At 43.8% G+C, this 14,743-nt stretch overlaps 1 protein-coding gene across 4 annotated transcripts in view; it reads left to right on the top strand.

Moving 5' to 3' along the window:
* SPECC1 (sperm antigen with calponin homology and coiled-coil domains 1) overlaps nucleotides 1-14,336 on the top strand; it is a 145,854-nt gene extending 131,518 nt beyond the window's left edge. For 3 of the 4 annotated variants that reach the window (XM_067565864.1, XM_067565865.1, XM_067565867.1), the window contains 3 exons: nucleotides 4,481-4,597; nucleotides 7,778-7,837; nucleotides 11,500-14,336. In XM_067565864.1, coding sequence (XP_067421965.1) covers nucleotides 4,481-4,597; nucleotides 7,778-7,837; nucleotides 11,500-11,589 — 267 coding nt within the window. In that variant the 3' untranslated portion in view covers nucleotides 11,590-14,336. The remainder of the gene's footprint in view (nucleotides 1-4,480; nucleotides 4,598-7,777; nucleotides 7,838-11,499) is intronic. The other variant, XM_067565866.1, reaches the window with a different exon arrangement.
* The last annotated feature ends 407 nt before the right edge of the window (nucleotides 14,337-14,743 follow it).

Below are 14,743 nucleotides of genomic sequence, written 5' to 3'. Positions count from 1 at the left end.
TTTCTGTTGGCAAAATCTAAACCAGATACAGGAATGGAATATTTCAACCAGTCTCTTTTCATTTCATACACACTGATCCCTAGAAGAAAGTTTGTTGCAGATCTGTCTTGAGCTGACTTTTATTCAGTGCTAGAAATGTTGTTGATAAGTGATACACCCTGCACTAATGGATTTAGTTTCCAATCCGTTTCAATATGCAAAGGGGACAGTAGCACCTAAACTTTAAAGGAACATGTCCAGGCATGGTCCTCATAGCATCATAGAAGTTAGAGGTGGAAAATACCTGCCAGGTCACCTTGTCTATTGCCTGGCCAATACAGGATTGTTTCCTACAGTACATTTACTACTATATTGTCCAATCTAGTTTTACCTTTCTCAAGCAATAGGGCTTCCACCATTTGTCTTGGAAGACTGTAATCTTGCAATCGAGGCCCAAGTTGCTGTATGCAGATGGGTATTAAAGTATGACTTGTCTCTCTATCCGGTCCTATTGCCAGAGAGTGGGGGGAAAAGCTAACCTTGAGAGTTGCAGAGCTTGCTTGTGCCCACTTCCTTGACTTTTGGGATGAGAAAAACATTATTTCCACCCTCTATCACTTCTATAAAACAACTTTATAAATCAGTGACAATGTACTTGATGGTGCAAGTGGTCTGCACGTCTGAGTGAGTCTGAAAGCAACCAGGGTTCAGTGACTTGAGCAGTAAATCGCTCCCTCAGGGTAAGTTGGTGGATAACATACAACTTGTTTCTCTGAAAGCTGCAGGAAAGCAGTGTAATCCAATCTCACCCAACTCCTTAACACAATTAACTCACTCTCTCGTCATTAAGATTTGGAGTCTAGGAACAGAACATTGTTACAAGATAATGGTCTCCTGCTGCTACTTTAATGCTCAGGCAAAGCCAAGATGTTTATTTTGAAAACAGGAGACAGACATTGATTTTGTACAATGTTCAACTCCTAGGTCTTTATTTCTGTTATCTCAATTGACTGATGTCCATTACTCATTATATCATGTGGCTGTTGGCGCAGTGCAGTGTTAACTCCTTGTGCAACTGGTGACCTGCATTCTGGTTGGATTACTGAGCTAATCTAGAATTGCTTCAGCCAATCAGAAGCCATCTTATTAATAAAAGTATAGGTATTTTTAAAGTGCAGTATATTGTACTTTTCAGCTACAATCTTATTTTGTTAAATGTATTAATCACCGAATCATGAACACTCATCCAGCAACTGGACAGGCAAGCACAGATTCCACGTGTGATAATAAGTGAAACACCATAAGTGAAGAGCTTATACTAAAAGATTTCATGTCTGCATCGGTGGGTCTGACTGTGTGCATGTCCTCTTCAGCATGATAGAATTATTGGGAGCCCTGTCTTTTTGTGTATCTTGGATGTGGCTGAAAAACAGTTAAATAAAGACTATTAAGTGTCATAGAACCTGTGTGTCACGGTTCTGTAGAGCACCAGTGGAAGGCTCTTTTGATTAGAATGGTCGATGAGAATTGTACGCCTGCTGCAATGCGAGAGACAGGGTGTTCAAGATGGTGCTTTAGTATACTGGAAGTATCTCATGCCCTGCAATGAACATCCAGAGCTGTTACTATCTTTTCACCAGCATCGTTACAATTTCAACAGGCAGTCACTGTTTTGTTTTTTGTTGTCGTTTTAGGACTACAAGAGCAAAGCATAGATAAGAGAGTTCTTTAGCAGGCAGTGTGGCTACAGCAGTGGCACCAAGAGGTTCAGAAAGGTCACCCTGCTCTCATGCTCTGTCCTAAGCCATAAACGTGTTCAATTGCAATTATGCCTGAGAAAAAGGCCTTGCGGAGCATCTTTGCTCCCCAGCCCTGCTCCAGCCTAGCATAGCCTGTGTCTGCTAAAACTCGTTGCATTTTAGAGCTCTTATTTGGTTTGTTTCTTTTAAAAGGTTCCTGTCTGTTTCTATAATCCCTATAATCTATACCCATCAACCACAGGCTGCTTGGAGCTTGAGCCCAGCCAACACGCAGCTGAAAAGCCTCCAGTTTCCACTAGTAGGACAGTTGGGCTCAGTCTCCTTGCACTGTGCCACCTTCTTTTAGGTTACACTACCAGGGGATAAGAGCATCCCATCTGCCAGTCACATCATCTAGGAAGGAGGACGCACCTCAGTGAATAAAGCTGTGTATGTGTTAGACTTTTTTCTCATCAATTTCCTCATCACTGCTACTATCGGTGCAGCTCCACTGGCACTAGAAATGGTAGGTGTGCAAGTGCACACACGTCACTGGCTTCTCAATCAATAGGTCCTCTAGACCTATTCAGAGAAGGTATAGCTGATGTGGTTATTAATGTGACAGCAGCCACTGGCATCTTGTTTACACTAGCGATCCCACCATTGCTACCAAGAGTAGGAATCTGGTGTTTGGATCTGGAATCTGGATATTTTTCTAAAAGATCTGCCCTAGGAATTGTTTTTGGGATGTTCTATGACCTGTGTTATATAGGAGGTCAGATTAGATGGTCCCTTCTGGGCTTGGAAACTATTAGTCTATGAAACAAGTTGAGGCCTAAAGGTCTCTGCATCAGTTTTTTACATTTCACAAGGATCTTGTTTTGCTCTTGGTGTAGCTTAGCGTTAGTGGGAATGTCATCATATTTATTTTGCTGACTAGTGTCATAGGGAGACTGGTCTCTTGCAGTAAGAACTAGGTTAGATCATGAAAAGGAGAGTTAGGAGACCTGTGCTGTGTGTCTGTGTGCCCTTGGATAAGTCACTTAAATTCCATAGCTCAGTTTCCCTGCCTGTTGACAGGAGGTAATATTGTACTCACCTTTGTAAAGTACTCTGTGACCCTGAGATGGAGATGCTCCCTATGTGCAGAATACAAAGATACAAGCAAGCATTCTTGTAAATGTGTATGTAAATTAACTGCATCTGCCCGGCTCGTGGAGAGTTGCCAGTGCAGCATAGTGTTGCCAAGTTGGTGCGCTCTTGTGCTAAATGAACAAGTATGTTATTTATTTAGGGCTTAAGAACTAGCTTGGCATTTCATCAGTTGATGGCCCTTTATGCTACCACACTAAACTGACTTTTAGCAGTTAATCACGCATCCTTACTAAAGCAGGTGTTAGGTATATATGGCCAGGAAGGTGGTGTGATCAAATTACCAGCTGTCCCAACTCACTGTTCATCAAATCCATCTCCTCTGCTACAAGGCAACTTTTAATTGATTACAAAATAATGATTTTCAGTATTGGTGACTTTTGTTTTACATGTTGGAGAAATTGTGTCTGAGCCTTTGCAACAAGCTCGCTATCACAGGATGGCTCACCTGGTAAGGGCTGGAGCTAGCCAACCCTGTTAGACTGAGCCACGCTTGGAAGACATTGGGGTGACTGCCCTATAAAGAGCAGCAGGAAGCTGCAATGAAGGGGGAAAGCTCAGGAAGCTGTGGCAGACTCCGCAGAGAATGAGGAATGCTTTCAAGGTAGGCAGGTCTTGAAGAGACCCTGATCAAGCAGGCGAGGGACTGCAAATGACCTGGGGGAAGGAAGAGAAACCTTGGCCTGTGTGGCTTTCTGAATGGACTTTGTTTTGGGGAGCTGAGTTTTAGTTACAATTTATTTTATATTAATAAACCCAGTTCCCAAGGAGCAATATTTTTTGACCAAGAAAAAGCCTGAAGTGAAGTTTATTTGAACAGTCCAAGAGGGGAAACTGAGACAGGCTGCCTATAGCATGACCCTGGCCACGAGGGGGTGCATGGGATGCAGCCAGCCTGTTAGTCACCATGTAATACAAATAGGCCTGAAAAAAATCCTTCCCCCTGACAGGGCAGGGATCAAAACCCCAGCCATTCTGCACAAAGCATTTCTCCCCTTCTGGAAAGCATAGTAGATACTTCACTTGTTTGGGATCAGACGTGAGACCAGCTTAACTCTTAACAAAGCTCCGCCCAGATGTTTGAAACCAGCCTCCTAGATTCCTTATCTGCCCAGTACTGATATAGAACGGAGGGATGAAAGGAAAAAGTAACATGATGTTTCTGTAGTGAATGGAGACTGGCAATTTCCCAAGAAGGGACAGTTCAAGAAGCTTAGGCAAGGTGCAGCCTGCAGGCCAGAGGCAACCCAGAGAGTTCCACAGTGCAACCCCTACTAGCTTTCCATGTCACTTTAGGGTTCCAACATACAGCACTCCATCTTGAGCCAAGAACCTGTAGTCTGCCCCAGCTGCACATCTGCTGAAGACAAGGATGGCTACAAGAAAGTCTTTGCAGCTTACCTGGCGCGCCATGCAGCACTCAGCTGGGCAAAATGTAGTTGTTTCAGAAATCAGAGAATTTCTTTCTAGCTACGATAACCCTCGTGTTCTTCTGTATCTGTGTTGATGCTGGCTTGTCCTGCTTCACTGACGACAAGGGCTGTTCACTCTGTGGTCATTGCCTGACATTAGCACCACTCAGTAATGGTTTTTGTTGTTTCCTCCCACAGAACATAGACATTACCAACTTCAGCAGCAGCTGGAGCGATGGGCTGGCCTTCTGCGCTCTCCTCCACACCTACCTGCCTGCACACATTCCATACCAGGAGCTCAACAGCCAGGATAAAGTAAGTCCTGCTAGCTCTGCTCCTGATCACACGTTGCGTTTATTCTCAGTAGGCAGCAGGAGGATTCCCAAGGAAGGCCCTCCGGTGTGGTGGTGATGTGCAGACCTGGTATAAAAGTCATAGTATTCAGACAGATACAATGAATAGGTGGGGGCAACAAAAACAGAAGAGAGAAAAGTAATTAATTAAAAACCTGAAAAACAAATAAATAGAAAAAAACAGGAGGAAGGGAACAAAAATGGCAAGGAGCGGAAACGCCAACAGGTTGTCCTGCCTAAGGTCTGGCTGCCAGGTGGCAGAACCCAAGGGGTGCTGCATGCCCACATAAAGAAGAAAGTGCCCCCTTGAAAGGTAACCACAAACACCTCTATTGCTCCTACTAGCCTAAAAGTGTGGCTCTGTGGAGGTGGCTCCCTTCCAGGTACTGATAAAGAATCCAGGCGCCTCTGTTCAATCCTCAAAAGACTAAAGGCTTTGGTAATTCAGCTGCATATTTTGGTGGTCCAGGATTTCTGTGGCATTCCAGTCTTAATGAAAATTAACAGTTGGAAAGAGAGTGTTTATTGTCAAGCTGGGAATTTTGGACATTGCTTTCCAGTTAGCGATCTGGTCTCCTGCTCTAGCCCCCCCAGCCTCCCATGACTCAGGTTGTGAGCATTAAAGTACTGACTCACTTCAGCAAAGAGATCACTCAGTGGAGCTGTTTGGAAAACAACATGTCAAACAGAAAAAGCATTTCAACACATTTCTGTATGGCATCCCACGCTTTCCCTTTTCCTCTATCTCAGACCTTTCAGCTGTCAATATGTTACTGACATAGCAAGTAGGGTTTACCTTGACCAGCTAATATACATTAAAATACCAATTACCTAGTCTACACTAGGGTTTTAACAAATAGATCACTTGTTAAAAGCAAACTTTTTCCTTCCAGTGAAGACAAAGCTCCAGTGTGTCTGGTGTCATGACTTAGCCCAGAGAGCTTTGAAAGGAGCTAACCAGAACCAGATGATACCAGCTTATTGTTTTTCAAAGGCATTAATCTGCTCTTTGGACAGCATTTATTTGAAAAAACTCTTTGCTGGGAGAGGATGGCAGGTGGAAAAACACTGAACCTGTTACGCATGCAGATGCACTTTATTGCCTGTGTGGCAGGAATAGAGGAGACTCCTGAAAGAAGACTGCTCAAGATCTTTTCATTATGAAAGAAGAAATGCTCAGAGGCACAGAAGTGTAGGAGAAAAGCCAAATTCACAGTGAATTGGCCATTAGCAAATCTAACAGAAACTGGACAGAGCTTTTTGTCCATTACTCCTTTGAAAGGATTGAAGCAGATACAAGCTACAATGGGTGTTCTGTGGCAAATCCCAGAAGGATGGTTAAATATCTTAAACCTAGCTATGATATAGATGAATAAGATTCTAGCGTCGTCAGAGACATCTAGCTATAAATCTCCTGGCCTATAGCATGGGTAGGTCATGGATGTGCTTTCATTATAGATACGTCAGCTACGTTGATCCATTGGCCACAGGCAGCATGCCCATTAACTGTACCCAGCAGGCAGGGAGTAGCAGAAGGTGCTAAGGGCTTTCTTTACAATGACTAATTTGAGGAGCAAAAAGTACATTAACCAAGGCAGGGACCACACCCAGGTGTTGCCTCCTTGAGGCACTTAATACAGTTCAACTGGAGAATCATTTTTATCAGAGTATACCCTGGTTGATAAAGCTACAGGTTTCAGATGCTGAAGACTGAGACATGCCTCCCAGATTTAGGAGGTAGCACCACATGCTGCCATGGGGGAAACGTGGATTCAAGATTTCCACTTAGGCCATTGATGGTAGCTGCAAACTTTACATGGGAGGAGGGGAAGAAACACCTTCTTTGGGAGGTGCTGTGGTCTCTGCTGAGACTTTGTCAGCATTTTATCAGATAGAAAAATTACAGCAGAGCATGTTGTAGAGATCACAAGCACCTTGCTCAGTTGAGCTAATGCTGGTGACTTCCCATCTCAGAAGAGGAGAGTCCTTTTATTATATTAGATGGCTGGGTCAGAGACCACAATTTCCTCTCACACACACACTTTCCAGGCTCTCAGTCTTATCAAAATCTACTAAAAGTCTTACACTTTCCAGGTTGGGTTTGAACTTTCCACCAAGCAAAAACAGAGAGAGTGAGAGAACAAAGGCCAAGAATCCTGCCTTAGGAAAGAATTAATCATACACTGCAGGATGACCCCACAAACAAAATCTTTCCTCTGGTCTCTCCAGGCAAAACATGTTTAATCTGTTTGAACAGTTTCTGAAACGTGCTATGTACAGCAGTAAAATAGTGTCATAATCTGAGAGCCCCGACACTACAGGGATGTGCACTTTATTAATTACAATGATTTAAAGGGCGACTGAAATCACAAAATCCAGCTCTGGATTATAGGCTTTCTGAAATGAGGGCTGTTTGGATGCAGAGTTTTGGATTTATAGATTATAAGAATAGGGCTCAGATGAGAGTTTGGGAACCAGATCTGAATTTCCCCCAGGTTCTGGTGTACCATGGGTTTGATTTGGACCCATTTCTAATAATGCTGTTCAGGGCCTCCCAGCTGCCTTTTCTACAGAGATAAAGAAGAACTATTCCCATGAAGATGGATCTTCCCTCTCTTGGTCTTTCTCTGAGCCCGTGTTTAGTGACACTCATGGTACTTTGAGAATATTTTTGACTGAGGCAAATAACAAGGTTGTTATTCCCTGTTCAAAAGTTTCCTATAAATTACCCGCCACCAGAGACAGAGAGACTTTGCATGAGGATTACAAAGAAAGGGCAAAAAGATCCGTTATAAGCAGAATTCCCTCAAACAGAAAATTCTCCCAGATTTTTCAGGCCATGTCAACTCTTCATGGAAACACCATTCTTAACAACCACACAAACTTGGAGAAAACATATCTTGCTGCAGATGAGTTTGTTGGACAGTCAATTCCTTAAGTTTTGGAGACTCATTGCTTAGTATAAAGGGCTCTGCTCAACTCGAACCTTGACACATTTTTTCTGTCTAATATTTGCTCATTTTTCAAATCCATCTTCTCATTTGGACCAATTCAACAGCACAACCCCATGGCAGAATTCAGGAATAGAGAGCTTGCTTTGGTGCTAAGCCTAATGATGGTGTCTCATGCCTTATTTTCACAGAAAAGAAATCTGCTTTTGGCTTTTCAAGCTGCCGAAAGTGTGGGCATCAAACCCAGTCTGGTGAGTACCTTCATGCTGGGGCAGGGTGTGTGGATGAGAAGGGGATGAATGCACAGATCCAAATTCTCCATTACAGTGCACCCCATTTATTCTCATTAAAATCATTCATGTAGTGTTAAAGAAAAACTGCAGCCGAATGCCCAGGCCACCAATCTGAAAGTTCACAACATTAGGAGAATGTCCCAGCAGGAATAACTGCTGAAATTAAGTTGTTAATTACAATCAGCTGTTCCTGTTGTGACCCCTGCTATGGGTGGGAAAGCCCAGTGTCTGTCTGTCAATCCATGTTTCAACTGGCTGCGTTACTGATTTAACAACCAGAAGGAAAATGCTAATGTATAAACTCCCAGCTTTAAAATGCTTTGGGTAGAGCCAAGAACGTGACAGCAAATGTGGAACAAGGAGATTACTGTGCAGAGGTTAAACCTCTAGGGGGTCATGAGCTAAACAAGGAACCGACCGGAAATGTGTGTCTGCACATAGGAGCAGAAACCCGAAGTTGCAGATTGAAGAGACCCTTATGGGACATAAGATGCATCTGGCTGTCTAATCAGCTCGTGCTTTGGCACTAGGTGGTGCATTTAATACATCAGCTTCACAAATACATGAGGCCAGTGCATAACCTTGGGTGACTGCTACACAGTCCAAGCTTCTAATTGATAGTTCTGGAACTGAACGAGAGCCTTAGCATTAGCCTTGTCTGCCCAAAGGATCCCAGTGCTGCTAGCACGGAGGGAGCTGACCCAATAAAAGAGTGGGATATTTTTGCAAAATGTCCCTACTGTCGCCCATGCAAAAGGGGCTTTGGCTTAGCTGCTCTCTTCTGTGAGAGAGGAAGCAAGCAGGTAGATTGTATATGTTTTTTTTAAAGTTGACAACTCTCCTTCAGGTCCGACCCAAGGGAGGAAAATTTCCTCCGTGTCATTTTGTTCCACTGAAATCCCTGTAGACAGCCATGTTGTCTGCTAGTGACGCAAGACCTGATGGAGAAAAAAGCATCCTAATGTGTGCATATGCAGGACTGGGCTCTTCATTTTAATGAAGATGCACTAGAGTTCTTCAGAGCACCTAGTGGCATCTGGACATGAGCTGTAACTTGTTTATTTCAGTAAGTTACAGTGCCTTTGACTTCTTTTCCTTTTCAGACTGCACCCCTTTACTTTGCCATTCACTCTTCCCCATTCTCACCCCCCACATTAATGGAAAGGCCCCTAAAATGTTGCCTGAATACCAGTTTCTCTTAAGTGAAAGAGAGTGAGCCACATTACACACTAGTCTCATTTCAAATTGTCCGGCATGCCCAGCTGTGTGGGGTCCTCAGAACGGCTCTGCTGTGTGCCAGTATGAAATGCACAAGCTGGGGAGGATACTGAGCGCTCTCCAAGCATGGGCAGCTAACTCAAGGCGCCACCCAGTGCGGCAACAGCCACACTGCTAATTTTGGCACGCTAACTCGAGCAGAGCTAGCACGAGTCTGTTGACTCGCTTTGGGAATCACACCTTATGTGGTTCAAACAATGTTTCCAAAAAAAAAGCTTAGACGCCTGTTGTTGCAGAGGAAAACAGAGAGCTAATATGTAAAAGCAGGCTAGGTGAGGAAGTTCAGATGACCAAACTGTATAGTCAGGTCTGAATCTGGACTCATTACTTCTATCTTCCCCAAGGTTCTCCAGGATGATCACATATTTTGTCGTCTTAGAACTGAGCCGACAATTCCTTTTTTAATTCATTCCTTTACCAGTTTTAAAGTGAAGTAGCAGAGCTGAACAGACAAAGGGAATTCTGTTTTGTAGACGATTTTCAGATTTTGACATTTGGTTTCATTCTGATTAGAAATGAAAACCACAAATTTTGAAATTCTCTGTGAAAGGGAAAGCCCTCGGGTCCTGCAACTCTAGGGCAGTCCACCTGGCTAGGTGTCTACAGCCATGGAACTTGGAAGCCCTGGAGTTCCCAGCACCAGGGTCATCTACATTGGTGGTGGTCTGCTCCTGGGGACCTAGACACTGGAAACCTGGGCTGCCAAGGAGCCAGGAGGATGAGCTGACAGGAAACTGCATGGATTCTGGAGGAACTTGGTCAAAATTGAAATATTTCAATTATGACAAATTGGTAAATTTCAACAAAAACTATTCTGTCAGAATGTTTTTTGACCAGCTCTATTAATTAGGTTTGGCTTGTGTTTGTTCCCAAGAAACTTTGCCAGCATATAAACATTTACTCAATAGATTGCCTGTTATTTCTGGCAATAGCCTGCACACTCTATTGTGGATAAGACAAGACCCATCACATTCCATTAAGATCTAACATGAAGATTTTGGCATTGGTTCTGAGCAGCTAAGAAGGTTGGAGATCCAGAAAGCCGCTTTCTCCAGAAATTCACAGAAACCTGGAATCCCAAGGCAGTGAAGCTAAGAAGACTTTAATAGTACATAGCCTTTATATCTGGTGCTTTCTTTTTTCAGAGCACTGTATAAACATTACCTAAAGTTGAATTGAGGAGGCCTAATTAAAGAGAGGCCCAAGTACTTGTCTCAGTTATGTGGGTGCAACCATCTTGAAGCCATTGGGACTCCACTAGCATAACAGAGCTGGAAGTGAGTAAGATCTCACACACCAGCTAAGGCCTTGTTTGCACTAGAGAGGGTTTGCTGGCCTCGCTAAACCAGTGAGTTGTCCTAGTAGAGATACAGCTATGCTGGCAAAAATCCTTTGGCTGGCACAGCTTATACTAGTTCCCTGGACAAAATAAACTCTACTGGCAAAAGGGCTGTTTCACTCAGATAGCTCCTCACAATGCTGCTTTTTTGAATGGATGTGAGGACTTGCTACTCTCCCAGGCTTCTCGCACAGAAAGAGCCGGTTATAGATGTCAACTCTGAAACATACGAGTACTTTTATGGTAAATTAGCTTTGAGAGGAGAAGGCCAGTTCAGGGATTCCTTCTTTTTTCTCACCCTAACAATGCACAAGAGGCTTTTATTACAATAGGCTTTACTCTGATCTGGACCTAGGGAGATAAGTAACCTGATGAAGACAAAGCACATGGTGACCGTTAAATCTGAAAATACTCCATGCTTAACTTCTAGGAACGGACGCTTAGCTCTCCAGCAGTCGCTGGCCTTGCTCCCTTGATCCAGATCAACGAGACTCTGCCTAACTTGCTTGTACATTAAGAGGAATAATTATTCTCTTAAGTTTATTATAGCATTGTTGGTTTCTTGTCTGCTCGAAAGCATCCCAGGCACTTTGTGTGAGGAGAGGGGGCATTGTTTACATTATTCTTCATTACTAGGAGCTTTTTAGGGATCTTTAGTCTTCCTCTCACCCTGAATGTTAATGGCTGAATATTGTATTTTGTGTTCAGCTGCATGTACTTTGTATTGGCAGCTTGGAATTTCTTTATGCAGGAGACTCCATGCCTCACAAGCTGGGATGCACATTTAGTTTGCTGCAATAGCCCTTTTCCAATCAGTCCATGCTGTTCTTTGGAGCCGAGTGGCACATCAAGGTTTTCTTGTTCTGTATGTATCTCTGCAAGGGAGTGTGTGGCCCACAACAGACCCTCACTGAAAAGAAGAATGCACGTGTCTGGACCACAAACCCAGTTTGTTACCCTTAAACTCTTTCCCCCTTATTAATGCTTTCTGTGTCCTGTGCAGGAACTCAGTGAGATGATGTACACAGACCGGCCAGACTGGCAGAGTGTGATGCAGTACGTGGCCCAGATTTACAAGTACTTTGAGACCTGAGCCCCAGACCAGAAGGTGGGCAGAAATGGGGAAGAGACTGAAGAATGCCACGGAAGCACTTGATCACTTTAAAAATCCCATCATTTCTATTCCATGAGCCAGCCGAGGCTCCTAGGCTCCAAGCAAAGCTCGTCCACAATTCTGATCACATCTCAGTTTGCTGGGAGTGCAACCAAATAAACATCCATTGTCCACCTTTACAAACCAAATACAGCTGTGCGTTTATGTCGACATGGAAACTACACACGATTTTCTGCCAGGTGTGGGGTATTTCTGAAGATGATGTCCTTGTGCTTGATAGTAATTGCCTTTCAAATCAGACTCTACCAGCTGGAGACTTGCCACAGAACGAAGTGACTGCAACACATACTTTGTAAATCAGTATATGAAGTAATGCTGGCACTCAAGGAACGCTGGCAGAATATGTTAAAGAACCAGTTGACAAAAATGCTCCTCTAACACAGTTACAAATAGACACCTAACTCAGATGAGGACACATCCCAAGTGAGTCCCTCTCTCCATCCTTTCTCCATCCATTTTATATATACATATCAAGACAGATACACACACAAGTGCATGTAGAACCTCACGCTTCTGGAGATAGACTTACACTGGCACTCTGACATTCATACTAGTTTGCCTGACTTAGGTCAACCTGCAGGGTCTGCAACAGGATCTTTTCCTGACTCAGAGGCCATCTGATGCACTATCACCAATCAGCCATAGAGGTACAAAGGGAACCAGTAGGTGCTGTGACTCCGTTTCTGGTCAGACAAAAGCAATCTCTTTTATTGTGAGAAAAATCACCTCATTGCTTCAGTGATAAATCTTATAGGGAGCAAGAACCCTGATATACCAGCTGACTGTGCAGGCACAGTCATTTCTATAGTGCCTCAAATGCAGCTAATTAGTTTCATTACACAAGGCACAAATAACCAGGTAGTAACTCTTTAAACCTGAGTAACACTGTGATATCTCAGAGCTACATTTATGGCAGGTTTGTGTAGAATAAACGCATTACTCCAGGTTGTTCCTGAGTAATCTGCAAGAATGTGTATGTACATTCCAAGGATTGTTGTATCTTGTGCCCTGCACAGTACCAGTACTGTGTAGTTGCATTGGTTATTACTGCATGTTTAGACTCAAGGTTACTGTATAAGAGAACACATAAGGGATCAATACCAATGACAACATGCAAATGTATTCCGTAAGTTACAGCAGGTATAGCTGGCAACTCTTCTCTGTGTCACTGAAGCCACAGCTAATCATCCTGCTGATGTCCCTGGCATACGGCAGTGTATCATTTGTCACTATACGTTCCTCTTTGTGTTTGGCCCCATAAACTTGAATCTTCAGAGCTAGTGAGAATCAGTAAGAATCCCATGGAAAAAAGGAAGCCAAAGGCAGGCAGGGTAAGCCATTTGCTCTCCGATGGTCTTTCAGTGCTCTTTGTGCGTGATCTCCCCTAGGGCAGGCTGGGCTGATCAAAGACAATAGTTGTTTACTAACAACGTTTAACCTTGTGGCCCAGTCCTGATGCCTCATGAATATTAATCACCAAGAGCTAGGGGTCATTCTCCCCCCTTACCGAAGGGAACAGCGCGTGCTCCCTTTTTTAACTCCTCTCCTTGCCGTACAAACCAGTGAGGCGGAAATAGGTGCTTTCATAGGAGAAGCTGGGTGTTCGCAGCTTTCTCATGCTTCGAAAGAGTCCTGCACTCCCTTGCTGTTGTCTCCCCTCAAAGTCTTTGGCTGCTTGATACAGTGCGAGAGTCAATAAGCAGCTGATTACAAACCTTGCTTTTCTCATTTAAAAAACCAAAAGTCGTCGTCCTGTCGTCGTCGTCGTCGTCGTGTCCTCCTCCCCGATGATGAATGTTAACCCTCAGCCTGGGCTTTATATTTAGAATTTGGATCTTTCTGTCCTACTTGGCTTTTCTTAAATGTCTCTAATTTAAGCCCTTCTTCCCATGAGCTCTGTCTGGGTACTGCTGCTGTACCCAAGGCAGCTTTCCAAGACCTGGGGGAGAGAAGGGAAGATCCAGGCTGCTGTCATGTAGACCCTGAACCAAGGGGGAGGTAGACCACTTGGCCATGCACTCACTTAAAAGGTAATTCTCATATGGCACAGCTCAGTCCCGTGCAAAATCTATAGGCAGCATACAGGTATCCGAGGTGCTCCTGTTCCTGGAATTGGCTAATTTAAAAGTCTCATCTTCTGCAGAACTCACTCCCTGCATATACTGAGGGTGAGGTGTTGGTATATTCATGAGATCTTAAGTATTGGTCCCCCCACCTCACTTGCTATCATTCTTTTGCAATCAAATAACTACTAGGATGCACATAGTAGATTCAGGAACGCAGCAGGTGTGACCTGTATGGTATAGTCAGCAGCACAACGTGCATTTATTTGGTCTGTAGCAAGGTCAGAACTTAAGTAGTTAGACTAATCCTGGGAGAGATGATGGGTTGATTTATCCTCTAGTATGTTATGCCTGGACTGTATTGGAAAGGAGGGCTAAAAACATCCCAGTTTTAAGATTTTTGCAAGATGGGGTCTATTTCTGTCATTTCCTGTATTTCTTACAATTATTGTCATGGGACTGTATCCCTGTTTTGTAATCTTCTGTTTTGTTGCCAGCTGTCTCAGCAGAAGGAGACTAAGCCAGCAAGAGTTGAATCTAGGCTCTGATAGAGTCAACAAGCTTTTGAATAGTGCCATAAAGAGAGACTTTAATCTCCTAAAGGTATTTGTTCTTAGTCCATTCTGTTTCTCCTTTTAACCTTAATGATGCAGTCAGGATTTGGGGGTGGATGAGAGTGACCATGGCCTGTGAGCAAACTCAGCAGAGAGGAGGTGATATAAATAAATCCAGTTTACAGCTATCTTTCTTGAAAGGCGCGAGGAATGAAAGTCTCTGGGAGACTTGTGAGAGTACTTGTAACAGGAACATGAAGTGGCACAAGCTGAACTCAAGCTCCTGATGCTCTGTGGGTGTGCTCATGTAGCTCTCCAGGCACTGCTGCCCAGAGGCCAAATTGGACTGAGCATCATTGTTTTCCAGGGTATTCCCAGACTGCCGTTGTTTTCCATCGAACTGACATTTGTAAGTTAACACCTTCTCCAGTGTTTGGCGTAGTTGGGTTTGGTAGC

The sequence above is a fragment of the Emydura macquarii genome, unplaced genomic scaffold (genome assembly GCF_026122565.2).
Source record: "Emydura macquarii macquarii isolate MOO-44397 ecotype Brisbane River unplaced genomic scaffold, CSIRO-AGI_Emac_v2 contig_2699, whole genome shotgun sequence".
NCBI lineage: Eukaryota > Metazoa > Chordata > Testudines > Chelidae > Emydura > Emydura macquarii.
This window is presented reverse-complemented; position numbering and strand designations above follow the sequence as displayed.